We start from the raw sequence: 16,983 nt of genomic DNA, 5'->3' as shown, positions 1-16,983 counted from the left end.
TGTCATCTCTAACACATGGTGCAGGCCCTACAATTCTGGAATAAAAGAGAAGTTCTAAACACAAATTATTTGATGGTATGGAGGGTAAAATTAAATTTAAAAGCACAGATAAATTAAATAGCTTGATGGTTTTCTGAGTTATAGAGCTCCTCTGTTTTCAGTATAACTACACTGTCTTTGATCTTGAATGATGATTTATGAAGTACAAAAATCAATAAAGATTCCATTCTAAAAAATAGCATTTTAACCACTGTCTAGGTGAACATAAACAGCAACTGACAACAACATAACATTTACTTGTCTTCCTTTAAAGTTGTATATGCAACATTATGTAGAAACCTGAAATACAATTTGTGCTGTGCCAGGGAGGAGCTAAATTTCCAAATGATGAATATGACTTCTGGATAAGAGTTTCATTTTGAGTAATGAAGGAAGACAGCGTTTAGATGGGGACATGCCTTGTATAGAATTGACTTGGAAGTCAAATGTATGTTGCATTCAAGCATGTTTTTAAAGCAAAAACCAGACTGAATGCAAAACAATTCATTATAGAAAATGAGATCAAGCAAAATCTTAAAACAAACTGCAATGTGACATACAGATACTTTTTTTTTCAAAAATAAACCCATGGAGGTGCCAGATCACAAAACAGTAAGAGTTACTCAGCATAAGAGCAGTCATAACATGAGTCAGCTCTTCACTGTCCCAGATAATTAAAAAGAAATTTCTACTACCGCCGTTTTAGCAATGTTTAAAGGTAAAGGAATTTTTCTGCTGCAGTTTTTATATTTCCTACCTTGAAACTGAGCATTAAATCCCTTTCGCCGGTGGTTGCTGTCAGATGTAAAATGAAGTCGTAACCAGTTCTTACTGCTGATAACAGGGGAGGGTAGATTCATACCAGTGAGCCTGGAAAAATAAAGAAGGCTCTAATGTTAAGGGTGCCAAATATCACATGAACTCTACAGACAATAAAGAAAACAAGAACGAAATCCAAAACATACTGCTGTTCCATTTACTTTCTTGAATTTGATAGTGCAAGAAAGAATTAAATAAAAACTGGATTCTGGAGTTTATTTTGTCAACTCATTTACAATTATCTTTCTGTTTTACCTATTTTCGCCATTTTGTGTTCAGCCCAATACTAATGTATACTGGGAAAACTGTTATTTGTTCCAAAATACAACAAAACAATAAATAATGAACTGAATTAAGTGTAAACAAAATAAAATGAGATTTGAAAAGAAGTGCTATGAGCTATATTACATTAAAAAAAAAAATACAGGAAAGCCTTTCATCAATACTTAATCTTCATTACTTTGACATAATTAAGATATTTCTATATTCATCTAACATAATCATGTTTTTATTTTCAATTATTTTCTTGTTTTGGATATATCATAGAACATCTTCTGAGCTCCTATATCAAGTCTGTGAATCAAGAGTTGAAGAGTAAAAACAGGATTCTATTTTTCAATTTGGAACTACCTTCCATTTTGAAATCCTTTGAGCTAAAATATTTAAACAAGCAGCCATCCCGGTAATTGTCAAAATGAGAACTTTCAATGATCCTCCCTTGCTTCTATAGTTCTAAAGCAGTTTCACATATAGGTGAAATGATCTAACAACTGGCTAGTGTGTTAAAAGAAAAAAAAATGTGTGACTTTCTTCCACTCTCCCTCCTTCTGCATGTCCTCCATCCTTTGCTTTAGTATCGCCCTTCCTCACTCGTATCAACTTTGATTCTTGCTGAACATTTCTCTGATCTCTTTAAAATAGCAGATTCTTATCTTCTAGATAAGAACTGAACAGTTTCAGAGAAAAAGTTTAAATTGTGTCTTCTTCATATGGAACATGAAATAACGGAATATTTGTAATAGCTAACATCTATCTACCAGGGTTCAGAATTGGAGAGAGGGAGCAGGGGAGAACCAGATGTTCCTCATTCTGGCATCTAAAATAATTACATCATGGATGAATTTTCTCTTTTTATTTTTCACCCTGTTTTCACAGCAATATGCACATGGCTGTTTATTTTGGTTGCTATGAAGGAATCCTTTCTATTTTACCTTAGCATTATTTGGTGTTAAGATTGAAACCAAATGAGCACATACATTTTTGGGGTGAAATATTTGTAAGGAGCATGTTAGCAAGTCATAAAGTTCCCCAAGCAATTCTCCTGAGAATTTTTCAGGATAACAGGATATGCTCCTGGGAAGATGAATGAGAGTGACAGCTGCTTTTAGACAAATGAAGAAAACCACTGATTCAGTAACCCATATGGTTCTTGCTGTACAGGAAAATTCTGATAAACACTGAGGACCAGAAAAGTTTGCCACAGAACTTCATATCAATATATTTTGTCAACTTGGGCCTGAGAATATATGCTTGAATGAAATCAAGCATTCATGAGTATAAAAAGTATGGAAGAAAGGAAAGCAGACATTGACAAGTCACTGAGATAAGCCCAAAACCGAAGTCTTAACCAGAGTTGAACAATTTAAAAGATTCAGACTCTTTCAATTGAGTAGATAAGAAGGCTACATTTATAATTGCTCAGTTTTCCTACACAATATTTCCTACATCTTGAGAGGAGAATGCTTAAACATTACTAGATAACAGCATGCTGTGATAGTTTCTCTTCACAATGAAATACTTATACATTCAAAAAAAAAACTGTGTTCCCCAATCATACCATAAGGAGTCACCACAACATTACATTCATTACACTCATTAATAACGTAACTGCATTATATGCAAACAGTGCCCATAAAATATTTTGGATATGTTTCATATGGAATGATTAATAAGAGACAAGAAGATAACTCTGTGATAATCTCAAACTTTCAAAATGCATCATTATAGAACATTTTCTAAGTCTTGCAAACCATTACTCCTTCCCTTCAGTCCCTTCTCATGGCATTTACTAATTACCACATGTAAACATGCTAAAGTTTACAACACTATTTAAAACTACATTATTCTATTTAATATAAAATTATTTAAAATTATGCTTTTTTGTTTTCCATTAAAGAAATGCAGTTTTAAGTGACACAGCCATATTTAGGCTCCTTGCACTGGAAACTATACTCAGACCCTTCATATTCAGCACTGGGGATATTCAGGTTGGACACATGGAAAATATCCTCTCTGAAAGAGTGGTCAGGTACTTTAATAGGCTACCCAGAGAGGTGGTAGACTCACCATCCCTGGAAATGTTCAAGAAACTATTAGATGTTGTACTTAAGGACACAGTTTAGCGGGGAAATATTGGTGGTAGGTGGATGGTTGGACTGGACGATCTTGGAGGTCTTTTCCAACCTTGGCAACTCTAGGATTCTATGAAACTTAGGTAGAAATTTGGTGTGATATCCCATAATTAATTCAGATCAAGTCTCCTAAGATAAACTTTAAGTTTCTCACCTGAGCAAAACTTTACATTCATGCTTAGAATCACTTACACCTGGTGAAACAAGGGAAAAAAGATGTAGTTCACCTTACCTAACTTGAGCTGTCAGCCTGCAGCAGCCTGGGAGTGGAATAAATATTTTGGGGGTGCACATTTTCAGAATTTTCAACTTTCACATTAATTTGAGACTAATGTCACCTTAGAAATAAGAGTGAGAATGACTAACTCAGTAAATAGCAACATCTGAACCTCATCTAAATCTTATAAATTCTATTATAACCTAGCTCATGCGACAGGTCAAAACAGAATTTTATTCTCTGAAGGTAGCCTTCCCAATTTTTAACTACTCTAACTTTGTGTCCAATAGATATATCATAGAATGGTTTGGGTTGGATGAGACCTTTAATATCATCTGGTTTCAACATCCCTGCTATCAGCAGGGACACCTACCACTAGACCAGGTTGTTCAAAGCCCCATCCAGCCTGGCCTTGGACATCTCACTGGGCGACTTGGTCCAGTGTCTCGCCACCTTCACAGTAAAAAATTTCTTCCAAGTGCCTAGCCTAAATTACCATCTTCCATTTTAAAGCCATTTCCCCTCATTCTGTTGCTACCCACCACTTATAAAAAGTACAAAATCAGTCTTATTTTTTGTACTTCACTATACCTCACAGCGAGCATTATGCCTGAACATATTTCATGTTTGGCTGCAGGTTAAAGCCAAAGGTGTTTCTTTTTTAATTTTTATCTATTGCTCGGGAAAAAAAAAAAAAAAAAAAAAAAAAAAAAAAAAAAGCTTTATTAAGAATACTTCAGTTTATTAATTCAATAGTATTAGCAGATATTTTTCTTTGTTATTGCTCTGATATTTGACAAACATAACTGGGACAATGTTCCATGGCACACCGTACAGCATATACTTCCTCAGGAATATTATTACTGCTTTCAAGCTGATGAATAATGCTGATGCTGATTAATAATGAATAAAATAATAATTCCTTGTATGTTTAGGCTTTTGCTTATATATGGCTTTCATTGTCCAGCAAGAGAGGAACATTAAGTTCTAGGTCACAGCAATTAATTAGACTTTACTGTTCAATGCAATGATATTAAACCCAGGTCCTAAGTACTGAAGGCCATCCTTTTATAGCTTTGCAAGGAATTCTTACATCCAGATCTAGAGAAGATGCATTCAGTCCTAAAGTTAATATGGTAGTTTTAAATATTAATTTACCTCCAGGACAACAAGCTCACAATTGAACAAAGAAAACTAAATAGTTACCTTTTTTGTTGCAATTAATATGCAGTAATTGAGCACTTGGGAGATAAATATTTTGCTTTAATAATTCTTCCCTAGTTTACTGTAATTACTAATAGCTGAAACGATAAAATGTAGATCTTACAGCACGCAATATTCTGTTTAAGGATGCTGCAGTTACTGTGCTTTTACTGCCATAGCCCAGATGGGTACTTTTTGCTAACATTCTGAAAACAGCAGAATTTTTAGTTCTCTTCATACTAATTCCTGAACAAATTCCTCAGTGAATAAATAAGGGAGAAATTTGTATTTCAGCAATAAGTTTTAAAATCTACTCATATGATGTCACCCAATTATTTGTGTAGGTTTTTGTTGTTGTTGTTGTTGTTGTTGTTTTTCCATTTCTTAAACCTTCAGTTACCATTTCCTAGTACAGGACTAAAAATCTAAGAAGGTAAATTGAAAAGCAAACATCGAAAGCAGTAATCACTAATCTTATTATGAAATATTTATTATCTGCCAAAGTCACTGTCATTTTTCATGCAGAGGCTACTTTCCCAGAGTTGTTCCTTTTTAGTCACAATACCTAAGGAAAATAATAATAAAAAAATTGTTTAAATTATATAACATAATATCTATTGCAAATACAGTGAACATTTTTAAGTACATTAGGGATCTACATTTGTGCTGAAAAAGTCTATTCTTTAATACCTTAAAAGACAAAACTTATGACAAGTGAGATTATATTCTCAGCATAGATGGTGGCAACGAAAACTGGTATCAGGAGGTGTATTAAGTTTTCAGTAATTAAGTTCTGTCATTTGTAGTTGCCTCTGTGAGGTTTTCAAAACAAGCTAGAATGAACATATAAATATAATGAGCTGAAACATGGTTTTCAGTTCAGTGCAACCAATTTCACTAATAACATTTTTCCATTATGTATTTTAGGTTGGATGAGTTGTTTCTTTTTCTTAAATCAAAGACTTTAGGTGTCCCATTTGGATTTGTTACAAAATAATTAAAGAAAAAAAAAGAAAAAAAAAACTATTAAAAGTCACTGAAAGGAATATTTCACTAACTGAGTTTTTTATTGGACTTTCATTTGCAGAATTCACGTTGACTAAAAAAATTCCCCCAATTTTTTGTATTTAAAAAAACTCAGTTCATATAAGGGGGCATTTAGCCCGCTAAAGGACAAATTTTAGAATACGTTTCTATATCGTGCCTTACAGATGTTAATTAGTTTAGGATCTATCTATCAGACATACAATCTGTTTGATATTAAAATATGAAATAAAATATCTTGTTTCTCTATCTTCCTTTATAGTCCTTGATTATTGTTCTCTCAGACCATAAACCAATGAAATACTGTTATCTTAGCATACAGATAAACATTACCTCTTAAAATAACTCACTGGTTACCATCCATAGACTAAGGAAGTAATAGGAAGCAGTTAAAGTTGTTCCAAGGATACAACTGGGTAATTTCAGAAAATTATTTCTATTTCATCTTATAACTTTATGAAACTATGTTTATGTTTTCCATAACAGTACGTCATAAAATACATGCATTTTAAACAATACATTTAGATGCCCCAGATTCCTGGAACTTGTTAAGATCCTATGAAAGAAAATAATACTTATAAAAATAGAGGATATATGTCAAATATTATACCACCTATTATCGTCTGCACTGTAAGAACTTCGAACTAGAACACTTGCCTTTATAACCTAGCTCCCACCTATTCTGGGGAATATCATATATGCTTATGTGTATATATTTACAAAATTCTACCATCTTCACTCATTTTTGACAGATGTGAAGAAATTCTTTCCAGTCTAAAAGACAGCAGCAGCTTGCCTATTGCTCATAGAGATTATAAAGCCATAAATGCTAGCTGTGCTCAGTGATCCTCTTACACCTCTAGCCTAAATCAGGTTAGACAGATTTGTGCAACAAATACATGTACAACCACTTTTTGTACATGAAAACTAGACTGTATACAAAAGTAGCTTTATACTTCCTCAGGAGGTAATGCAATCCTATGAGTAACCTATCACAGTGTAAGAGCCTAACTGACAGCTATAACCAAGCATTATGTCCAACAGGATTGGTCTACAGCAAAGAACAACTTTATTTTCAGTCATCACATCACTCAAAGCAATCTTTTCAAATTATGTTCTCTCACATTTTTGTGTTACACCTTATCCTATGAGTCCAAAACCTTTTGAGTACAGGGATTATTTGTATACAGCACAAATTTCTGCATCTCTGCATTTCTGCATCTGTATATTCCAATCCCTGATATTTACATTCAGCAATCCAGATGATCATAACTAAAGTGGTCCACTCTTACCAGACAGCGATTTCTAGACAGCAGTATTCAGACTGATGCTTTTATCCCACAGTATTAATCCAATTCATCCCTAATACAGCATGGCTACTTATAGCAGTGTTAAAAGGAATCAGCTCCTATTAATCAAGACACTCTTCCAGCTGTCCTTCATGTCAAATTGCTCAAAGGACTGTCAACTGAGAAGGGCTTAGACAAAACCTTTAGAAGAAAAGATAGCATGACTGACTAACATGCATAACTGATTGACTGAAAACTTTGCATTACATGGAGGAAAAAGATCAATCTCAGGTTAAATCAATTTTTGATTCCCCAATTTTCACTGAAATGTGTAAAACATACTAAATGTTATATGGTAGCATTATATACCATATAATCAATTTTCTTTTTGGTATTAAAAATAACTAACTTCAATCAACAATTTCCCTTTCGTCTTCATTCTTGTGGATGTGAAATTCAGCCTAGTTTGATGACACAAAGAATGCTCATATTGTCAGTTATTTACAATTATGTATATCGCCTCTGAACACGTTTTTGCATAGTGGAAATCATAGTTACAATGTGTAACAGAAGCCCAACACTAATGTAAATAACAGTATATTTCTAGGTGCATCTTTATGTGTGACTTGAGAAAGTTAAGAAACATTCCAGACTGACTGAAAAGAGCAGAAAACTTCACCTGAAGTGTTTCTGGTTTTTTTATTTTATGGACTGATTTTAACAATGTAAAATCCAGTTCTGAAAAATCTCTGATCTATACTTAATTCATACTGAAATCTACAGGAAGTCCAAGTGCAGTGGGCTTTCAACATTAGCTCTACCTGGTACTAGAAATGTCTTCATATTTATAGACAGGACTATAAAACGATTCTGGTTGAAAACATCATTAATATTCTATTTTTTATATTAAAAATATTTCTAATTGTTCACCGTATAATGTGATGTGGTTGCTGAAATATGAAATCTTACTCTCTTTGAAAGCCATATCATTTAGTATCCTCACGAGGACATAGTTTCAGAAATTGAATAATTACATTTCATAATTTCAGTGTAATCAGCAAATACTTGGATAAAACATTTGCATGACAGTACCTACGCAGTGATAATATTTAAACATGTAAACCATCTTCTTACTCAGTATCTTCATAAGATAAAACTGAAAAAAAAAAAAAAAAAAAAAGAAGCCAACTCACCATATATGTATAGACCTAAATATATGTTCAAGCCATGTTCTTCTTATTTCTAAAAAGTAATTTTTCCCTAGGAATGGAAGTTTTGTATAGATCTCCTCCCCCCCCCCCCCCAAAGCATGTTACAAGCTGAATTAAACAAAGAACAGTATATTTACTCATTTCCGTGATGATATGCACTGCACTGATATCCTCAAGTGGTAAAATCAGTCTTGGTCAATTTTGTTGATACCTGGCTTAACCTTTAAGCGTAAAGCATCTCCTGCCAGTTCTAAAGCCAACCTTGGCAAAGAACTAAGGCAAATATTTACATTCTTAGTACATCTCATTAAGCTTGACAAATTCACTTATCTACATTTGTGACATACTTTCCATACATTGATTACATTATTTTGTTCTTATAATTCTATACTTCAGTACTTATTAATAAAAGCATAGAATTATAGAATGGCCTGGGTTGAAAAGGACCTCAAAGATCATCTAGTTTCAACCCCCTGCCATGAGCAGAGTCACCAACCACTAGACCAGGCGGCCCAGAGCCACATCCAGCCTGGCTTTGAATACCTCCAGGGATGGGGCATCCACAACCTTCTTGGGCAACTTGTTCCAGTGTGTCACCACCCGCTGAGTGAAAAAGTTCCTCCCAGTATCCAACCTAAACCTCCCCTGTCTCAGTTTAAAACCGCTCCTCCATGTCCCATCACTTTCCACCCTTGTAAACAACCATTACCCCTCCATTACTCCCTCCTATACACTGGAAGGCCACAATGAGGTCTCCCCGGAGCCTTCTCTTCTCCAACCTAAACAATCCCATTTCCCTCAACCTTTCCTCATAGGAGAGGTGCTCCAGCCCTCTGATCATCTTAGTGGCCCTCCTCTGGATTCGTTCCAAGAGCTCTGCATCTTTCTTGTGCTGGGGGCCCCGGGCCTGGACACAGTACACCAGATGGGGCCTCACAAGAGCTGAGTAGAGGGGGCCAATCACCTCCCTCTCCCCGCTGGCCATTCCTTTTTTAATGCAGCCCAGAACACAGTTGGCCTTCTGGGCTGCAAGCTCAGGATACTGGTTCACATCCAGCTTCTCGCCCACCAGGACCCCCAAGTCTTTCTCCGCAGGGCTGCTCTCAAGGACATTTTTCCCCAGTCTGTACAAATACCTGATTTTTCCCTGGCCCAAGTGCAGCTTGGCCTTATTGAACCTTATTAGGTTCACGTGAGCTTACTTCTCCAGCCTGTCCAGGTCCCTCTGGTTTCTCTTCCCTCTAATGTATCAACTGCACCACTCAGCTTGGTGTCATCTGCAAACTTGCTTAGGGCGCACTCAATGCCATTATCTATGTCATTGATGAAGGTGTTGAAGAGCACTGGTCCCAAGACCAACCCCTGAGGGTCATCGCTTGTGACCAGCCCCCACCCTGACTTAGAACCACTGATCTGCATCCAGCCAGCCAATCCCTAATCCACTGAACAGTCCAACCTTCAAATCCACACGTCTCCAATTTAGAGGGAAGGATGTGGTGAGGGACCATGTCAAAGGCCTTGCAGAAGTCCAGGTAGATGACATCCGTCACCCTTCCGTTGTCCACCAAAGCCCTGACTCCATCACAGAAGGCCTCCAGTTTGGTCAGACACAAAAATCAAGAAGCCTCACTGTCAACGGTTTAAAGGCTGGTCTGACCTGGTTCCGCGACTAGTGGGGCAGAGGGATTTCACAAAATCCGCGCCTCCAGGAAGGGAAACAGGGGACCCCAAAACAATCAAAAACAGCGGCAACGATCTGATGAGAAACAAACTAATTTACTAAATATACTATGGGAATGTAAGATAACACACTATAATACAGTATAAATCAAAAATAATTGAGAGAAAGATTGTCCACGAGCCAAAGGCCTTACGCTAATACTGAAGCCTTGCGTGCAGTTGGGAGCAGCAGTAGTGAGCCGATCCAGCTGGGAACACGGCGAGATGAGAAGAGGGACATGTCAGATGACCTGCGCCCTTTTATCTGTTCCCTTGAGCAGGAAAGATAACAGTACTCGAAAAGGCTCTTGGGGAATGTAGTTGTTCTTCTCTTCCAGACAGGTACCCGGAACTAAAGCATTTGCTCCTTAACTCCCAGTACACTGCATGATGTTGTGATGTGGAATACTGATAACCATAAATCATAAAACCATGACACTCACCAAGCAATCATAGTTATACACACCCTGTTGTATGTCAATGCAATATACAGTATCAGATAAAAAAGGGCAACAAATGCACTCTCGTAGTAGAGATATCTCTTCTAAGCTTTACATGTGGTGTATTTCCAGTTAAAAAAAAAAAAAAAGTAGTTTCCAAACAGATGGTATGGACAGTTCTCATTATATATAAATTAAAATACTATTAATTTCAGGCAGTCTACAGTTATTGCCAATATAAAAATATACTTTTTTGATAGTTCGAGAGAATAGTGGGATGGGGAGAGAAAACCTTCCCGGTAAACAGAGTGCAAGCACACATTAACTCTTTTTAATATTGCATAATACAGAAGCCAGGATATTTATTTAGAAATTTGAGTTCAGAACTTAATTTCATTATTTTTAAAACACAACTCTATCCTTCATAAAGTTTATCAGTGATGTTAAAATGCAACACTAGTACCAGAAGGTGTGTTCCTTCTCTGATGTTATGTGAATTATTCTTATTACTTAAAATTTTATTCAACTGAATGTATTACTGTTTTTTCTTTTTTTGTTGTGGGGTTTTTTTTTTGTTTGTTTTTTTTTTTTTTTTGTTTGAGCCACTCTTTGTGCTAATTGAGCACAGAATTTGGTAAGTTATGTTGCCTGAATCAAGCCTTCTCCCAAGCTTTTTTTGTATGGACAATTTAGAGTTCCTATTTAAAGTTTTCCTTATCTCTTTTTAACAGCCAAATGTCTTCTGACTAGAAAGAAAGTATCAGCAACAATGAACATTGTGACATAAGTATTTTTAACATGGCTAAGAGGCAAAACCCTTCAGGTAGCAAATGAATAACTTCACTAGATAGCAACACTGCTATTTTTAATTGCTGACATGATGGGTAATTTGCTGTTCAAAATATGTGAAAATTTAATAGAAGTTGCCTGTACTGTTTTGTTAAGTTTCTTGCCTACACTGCACATACTACCCTCAGTCAACCTACATTTTTAATGTAACAATTAAAACAAATTCTAAGAAAAAAATACAGAAACCATTAACGGCTTGACAAGAGTGGGAAACACCAAAGAATAGTGATGCATACAACAGAAAGAATTGATAGGTTACACTTATTACATACTTGGTTGTACCTTTTGCAATATCATCCAACAGTAAATAAAAAATGAACAAGAATTTTACTCTGAAGATTACTTATCAAAGTGTGTGGGTTTTTTTTTTATTTTTTTTATTTTTTATGATAACACTTACATTGAAGAAAACCTGAATGGCAATATCAATTCACCATTCTCATGAAAGAAGTCACCATATTTCACCAGAATTTAGTGTGGGTTATTGCAAAATACCATCATATTCCAAGAAAAGAAAATTGAAGCCTAGAAGCCAAAATAAAGGCAGCCAGGATTCAGTCCTTCAGCGTAAGCACCACTGTCAGACATGGATAGATTTTCATAGTTCCGTGATGGTGCTTTTTCTTTATTATGGGTAATCCTTTAGTCAGATAGATACAACTACAAAAATGAAGTAACAACAACACATATAAGACTTTCAAGCTTGAAAAAATAAAGTTTAGTGAAGAAATACCTCTCAGTTTCCTTGAAAAATTCTCAGCCTTCACTCTAGTATTTTTCTGGTAGACAAACTTATGCAAGGAGAAATAGCTTTGTTTATCTTGACAGTAAGAAGGACAAGAAGAGGAACAACAAAAAATACAGAGGGCAGCAGATGTATTTAACTGTATAAAAAAAGATTAGGTTAAGAAGAATATACAGCAAGTTTTTGAGTCAACTTTAATAATTACTGTCTTAGCATGTGCTAGTGAAAGCTGGAAATCTAATGAAAGACTGGACAGTTTGACAGCAGAAGCTTTGTGAAAATAGTAGGTTAAAAATGCATTTATGAACAGATTTAGTTATTCAAAGAAGTTTACAAATCTGACTTTCTAATGTTATTAAAAAAAAAAGTGAAATTATCTGGAGCATAAGTTAACCATGACTATAAATCAGCAATTCAGTTTATCTGTCAGTGCATTGCAAGAAGAACGAACAGCCAGGAGTAAGCACTTCATCAAATACTGCTTGTGATTAGTGGTATTCACCAAGTACATGTAGAGGATTTCCTTAGTTAAATTGTCATTCATTACAATGAATGTCTGAAGTAGTTTACATTGCATTTTTGTACTAATTTCTCTTCACAGTAAAGTTTCAAGTTTCTGATAAGGTGTTGAGACTATGTTATATTTAACTGAAGTACTATTACATGAAATTGTACCAGTCCAACTAAACTCCAGTTGACACTGCTGTTGAAAGCTCTGCGTCAATGTGCTGCCCTATCACAAGAACTATTGTTTCCAAATCACTGCATATTTACTTCTCCATCACTGCATGACTGTCTGATTAGCATCATTATTATTCAATCTAAGCTTTATTCAATAAATTCTCCATAAATCAATTAAAAATAAAACAAGTTCAATGTTTTGTTTAACTCACTGAAGTATTTTAGCATTACTTGAGTCCAGTTATTGTAGACATTTCTTCCTGGAAAAAACTGTATTTCAATTCTCAGCAAGATTAACCAGTTAAGACTGTTCTACAGTAGAATATATTTTCTGTGGTTCATTAGATTAAAGCTTGTAAAAGATTACAATACTTCAACAGGCCTTATGACATATAATTATCTACTTTAAGTACATTTTACAAAACACTGCTGATACACAAGTAAAGTGTGGATTTGTTATCTTTTATGACTGTAAATTACATTCCAAAGCTGGTATCAGGCTACTACTCTCTTAAGTCAATTTCTTCAGTAATACTCAATTGCAGTGGTAATGAACACTAACAAAATACTACTATGAAGTCTCCAAATCCTAAAATGCCTTTAAAAATTCACTGATATTTAACTTAATATGAACCACTTCCCAGATGCTAAGGATAATGATAAATATAATAAATGATAAATTATAATCATAATGATAAAGCACCTTACCCATTACCAACCAACCATCTGATATAACATGAGGAAGAATACAGAACCATGACAGAAACTTAGAATCTTTAGAGTTGGAAAGGATCTCTAAAGGTCATCTAGTCTAACTATCCTGCAATGAACAGGGACATCTACATCTAGATCAGATTACTCAGAGCCCATCTAGCCCTGCCCACCCGTCCTTGAAAGTCTCCAAAGGACATTACTTTTACCATCTCTATGGGCAACCTGTTCCAGTCCCTCAATGAAGTTACTATAAAAAACTTCACATATTCAGTCTGTATCTCCCCTCATTTAGTTTGAATCCATTTCTCCTTGTCCTGTCTCAAAAGACCCTGTGAGTCTGTCCCCTTACTTCATACAGCCTACTTTATATACAGAAATATCAGGTCACTACCACAGAGCCTTCTCTTCTCCAGAATGAACAGCCCCAGTTCTCTCAACCTGTCTTCATAGGAGAGGTGATCCATGCCTTGGATAATTTTGGGGGCCTTCCTCCAGATGCACGGTAACAGGTCCTCCTGTACTGAGGACTCCACATCTGGAAACAGCACTCCAGGTGAAGTCTCACCAGGTCAGAGTAGAGGGGCAGGATCACCTCCCTTGACCTGCTGGCCATGCTTCTTTTGATTCAGCCCAGGATACAGTTGGCCTTCTGGGCTGTAAGGGCACATTGCTGATTCATGTCCAGCTTGCCATCTACCAGTACTAAGTGCTCTATCCTTACATCTCCTAGCTTGTACTGATATGATGGGTTGCCACAACCCAGGTACAAGACCTAGCACTTAACTTTGTTAAACCTCATGAGGTTTACCTGGGCTCACTTCTCAAGCTTGTCTAGGTCTCACTGAATAGCATCCCATCCTTCAGGCATGTCAATTGCACTACACAGCTTGGCATCATCCTCAAACTTGAGGAGGGTGAACTTGATCCTGCTATCGATGGCACTGATTACGTTCAAGAGCTCCCAAAACAGGGAAGATGTGGAGCTTTTGCAGAGGACCCAGAAAAGGGCAAGAAGGATGATCCAAATGCTGGAGCACCTCTCCTATGAACACGGGTGAAGGAACTGGCTTGTTCAGCCTGGAAAAAGATAAAGCTACCAGGAAACCTTATTGCAGCCTTCCAACGTACAAAGGGAGATTATAAACATGAGAAGGTAGATAGCAATAGGACAAGGAGGAATAGTTTTAAACTAAGGAGGTGAGATTTAGACTAGATGTTAGGGGAAGTTTTTTTACTGAGGGATTGGTGAGGTGCTGGAACAGGCTGCCCAGAGATGCTATGGATGCCTGATTTCTGGAGGTGTTTAAGGCTAGGCTGGATGGGGCTTGGGGCAATCTGATCTAGCACTTGATCTAGCAGTTGACAGCCTTGCCTGTGGCACAGGGCCTGGAACCTGACAGCAATTGAGGTCCTTTCCAAACCAAACCATTCTATGTTTCTATGGCAACACTGCTTCAATGGAAGGAAAGCACATATCTGTTTCAACTCTGAATATGTTTGTGATAACTTCATCAAAACCCTTTGTATTTCTCCTGTTAATGATTTATACTTCATCTTGACACAGAAGCACAGGATTTGGAAGGGATCTCAAGAGATCAAGTCCAACCACCCTGTTAAAGCAGGCATAAAGCAGATTCTTCTGATGTGTGATAAACAACTGAAATAAACAAAATACCTTTCCTGATTCACCAATTTTAATGAAGAACAGATCAATACATTCACATACAGTGTCATCTTACAATATAACTTCCAGTAAAATTTGCTATAACTTCTGAAATAATCAATTACATAGGTCATTCTGAAAGTAATACCTCCTATTTATTTCCATGAAAGCTAAAACAAGGAGCACTATAACACTATATGATTGATCAAATTCTCAGCTAAAAAAACACTATTTTTTCAACACAATCACCACTGTGACCTGTGCATTTTCACCAGCAATGAACAAGAGCCTGCATGCTGCATTCTAGAATCTGTACCAGCAGAGGTGACCCACTGTAGCCACTACTGAAATGCATCACTGCCCACTTCACTGAGCTAACATACAGCATTCAGTCTCCACAAGTGTTCAGCAAGTGTCAGTGAGTGTCAATAGGTGCCATTATTTTGCATGAAGGTACTCAGTTCTACCCCTTTGCTTCATACACACTTTCATGTCAGACACCACTTTGTCATGCTGCTCCACTACCACGATCTGTTGCACAGCAACAAAATGTAATGGAATATTAGTGGGAAGGTTTAACCTCTACTGCAGTATCACCAATATTCACATCTGCCTTCATGAGCTGACAGAAAAAGTAGGAGGAATTACTTCTGGACCAGCTCTCTTAAGTGTAAAAAGATTAACAAATACTTAACTTTTTCCCTAATGCTTACTAAACTAAATGTCACTTAATGAATAAGAATGAAAAAAGAAACAACGACCTATATGATGTTCACACTACATTTTAAAAAAGTCAAACAAACACAGAGACACATTAATGAGATGATCTTTAGGGATGAAGAAAAACAGAAGTGAGGATAACAGAAGTGAGGATCTCTATTAAGTTCTAATTGGGTAGTTTCTAAAAACTAGTACTACAAAGGCCGCAATTTTTTTCCATATGCAGTTTTATATCTAGCTATAGTTTTCCCATATTCTTCAACTTATTAGGAAGCGGAACTGTGATCCCAAAGAGAATGCACGTGAAGAGCGAGGATAACATGTCTACCTAGTAACACCAGACACAAGAAAAACTCTGTATAAGTGAGTAGTTTTAGAGGAGAAACTATCTATAATGAGTGAATATACCAAAATCTGCAGAAGTCCTCAGTTAACATATAGGATTTCTCAAGTTACCAAAAATGGAAACACTAAAAAAATTATTCAATTTCCTAAAAAGAGAAAGTTTCCTGGAGATATTATGAAATTGCATAACAATGAAAGACAATCCTAAAATTAGATAAGTTTATTTAATCAAGCCCAGACATACCCTTTATAAAACACATTTTGAAATAAGTAGAATCTTCTCAATATAAAATTCACATTGTTTTCTAGGTAGAAGCCTCTAGGCCTTCCTCTTACTGAAATGAATACTGTTATCAGTAAATACTAACTTTTCACTGAGCAGCCTATGGCCTACAAGAGGAACTCAGATTCAGAAGAACTCAAGCTATCAGGCTACTTCACACTGCCAAAAATAAAATAAAAAAAATAGAGAAACTGTTTGTCTCATTTCCCTCTAGCAAGGAAAAGAAATTAAGTAACTTGCATCTTGGAAAATCAGCCCAATTGTTCTGCTCATGAATAAGTAAAATAACTTCTAAGAGGTTCTTAGCAATACTAGGCAAAGTATTCACAGGTGGGCTAATAGTCGTACACAGAAAGAAGAGCTGAACTTACCCAATTGGTGAAGAGGCTCTCTAGCTACATAGCACTCCTTCATAAGAAGCAGCATACATCCAAAAAAAAGCTCTCCCTTCTGTAGCTGGCCCTTATTTGAGCCCAGGGTGATTCCACCCCTTCTGGTCACATGGGAAGCACAGGTGCAAACAATGTGCCTGTGCTCCCTGGGCCAGCCACAACTCTTCACCAGGTACTCAATCACCAGTCCAAACCCTGA

At 36.2% G+C, this 16,983-nt stretch overlaps 1 protein-coding gene across 2 annotated transcripts in view; it reads right to left on the bottom strand.

Moving 5' to 3' along the window:
• CSMD1 (CUB and Sushi multiple domains 1) overlaps positions 1 to 16,983 on the bottom strand; it is a 1,033,500-nt gene that overhangs the window by 375,151 nt on the left and 641,366 nt on the right. For both annotated transcript variants that reach the window (XM_015284920.4, XM_015284921.4), the window contains exon 6: positions 797 to 909. In XM_015284920.4, coding sequence (XP_015140406.2) covers positions 797 to 909 — 113 coding nt within the window. The remainder of the gene's footprint in view (positions 1 to 796; positions 910 to 16,983) is intronic.

This window comes from Gallus gallus, chromosome 3 (genome assembly GCF_016699485.2).
Source record: "Gallus gallus isolate bGalGal1 chromosome 3, bGalGal1.mat.broiler.GRCg7b, whole genome shotgun sequence".
Taxonomy (NCBI): domain Eukaryota; kingdom Metazoa; phylum Chordata; class Aves; order Galliformes; family Phasianidae; genus Gallus; species Gallus gallus.
This window is presented reverse-complemented; position numbering and strand designations above follow the sequence as displayed.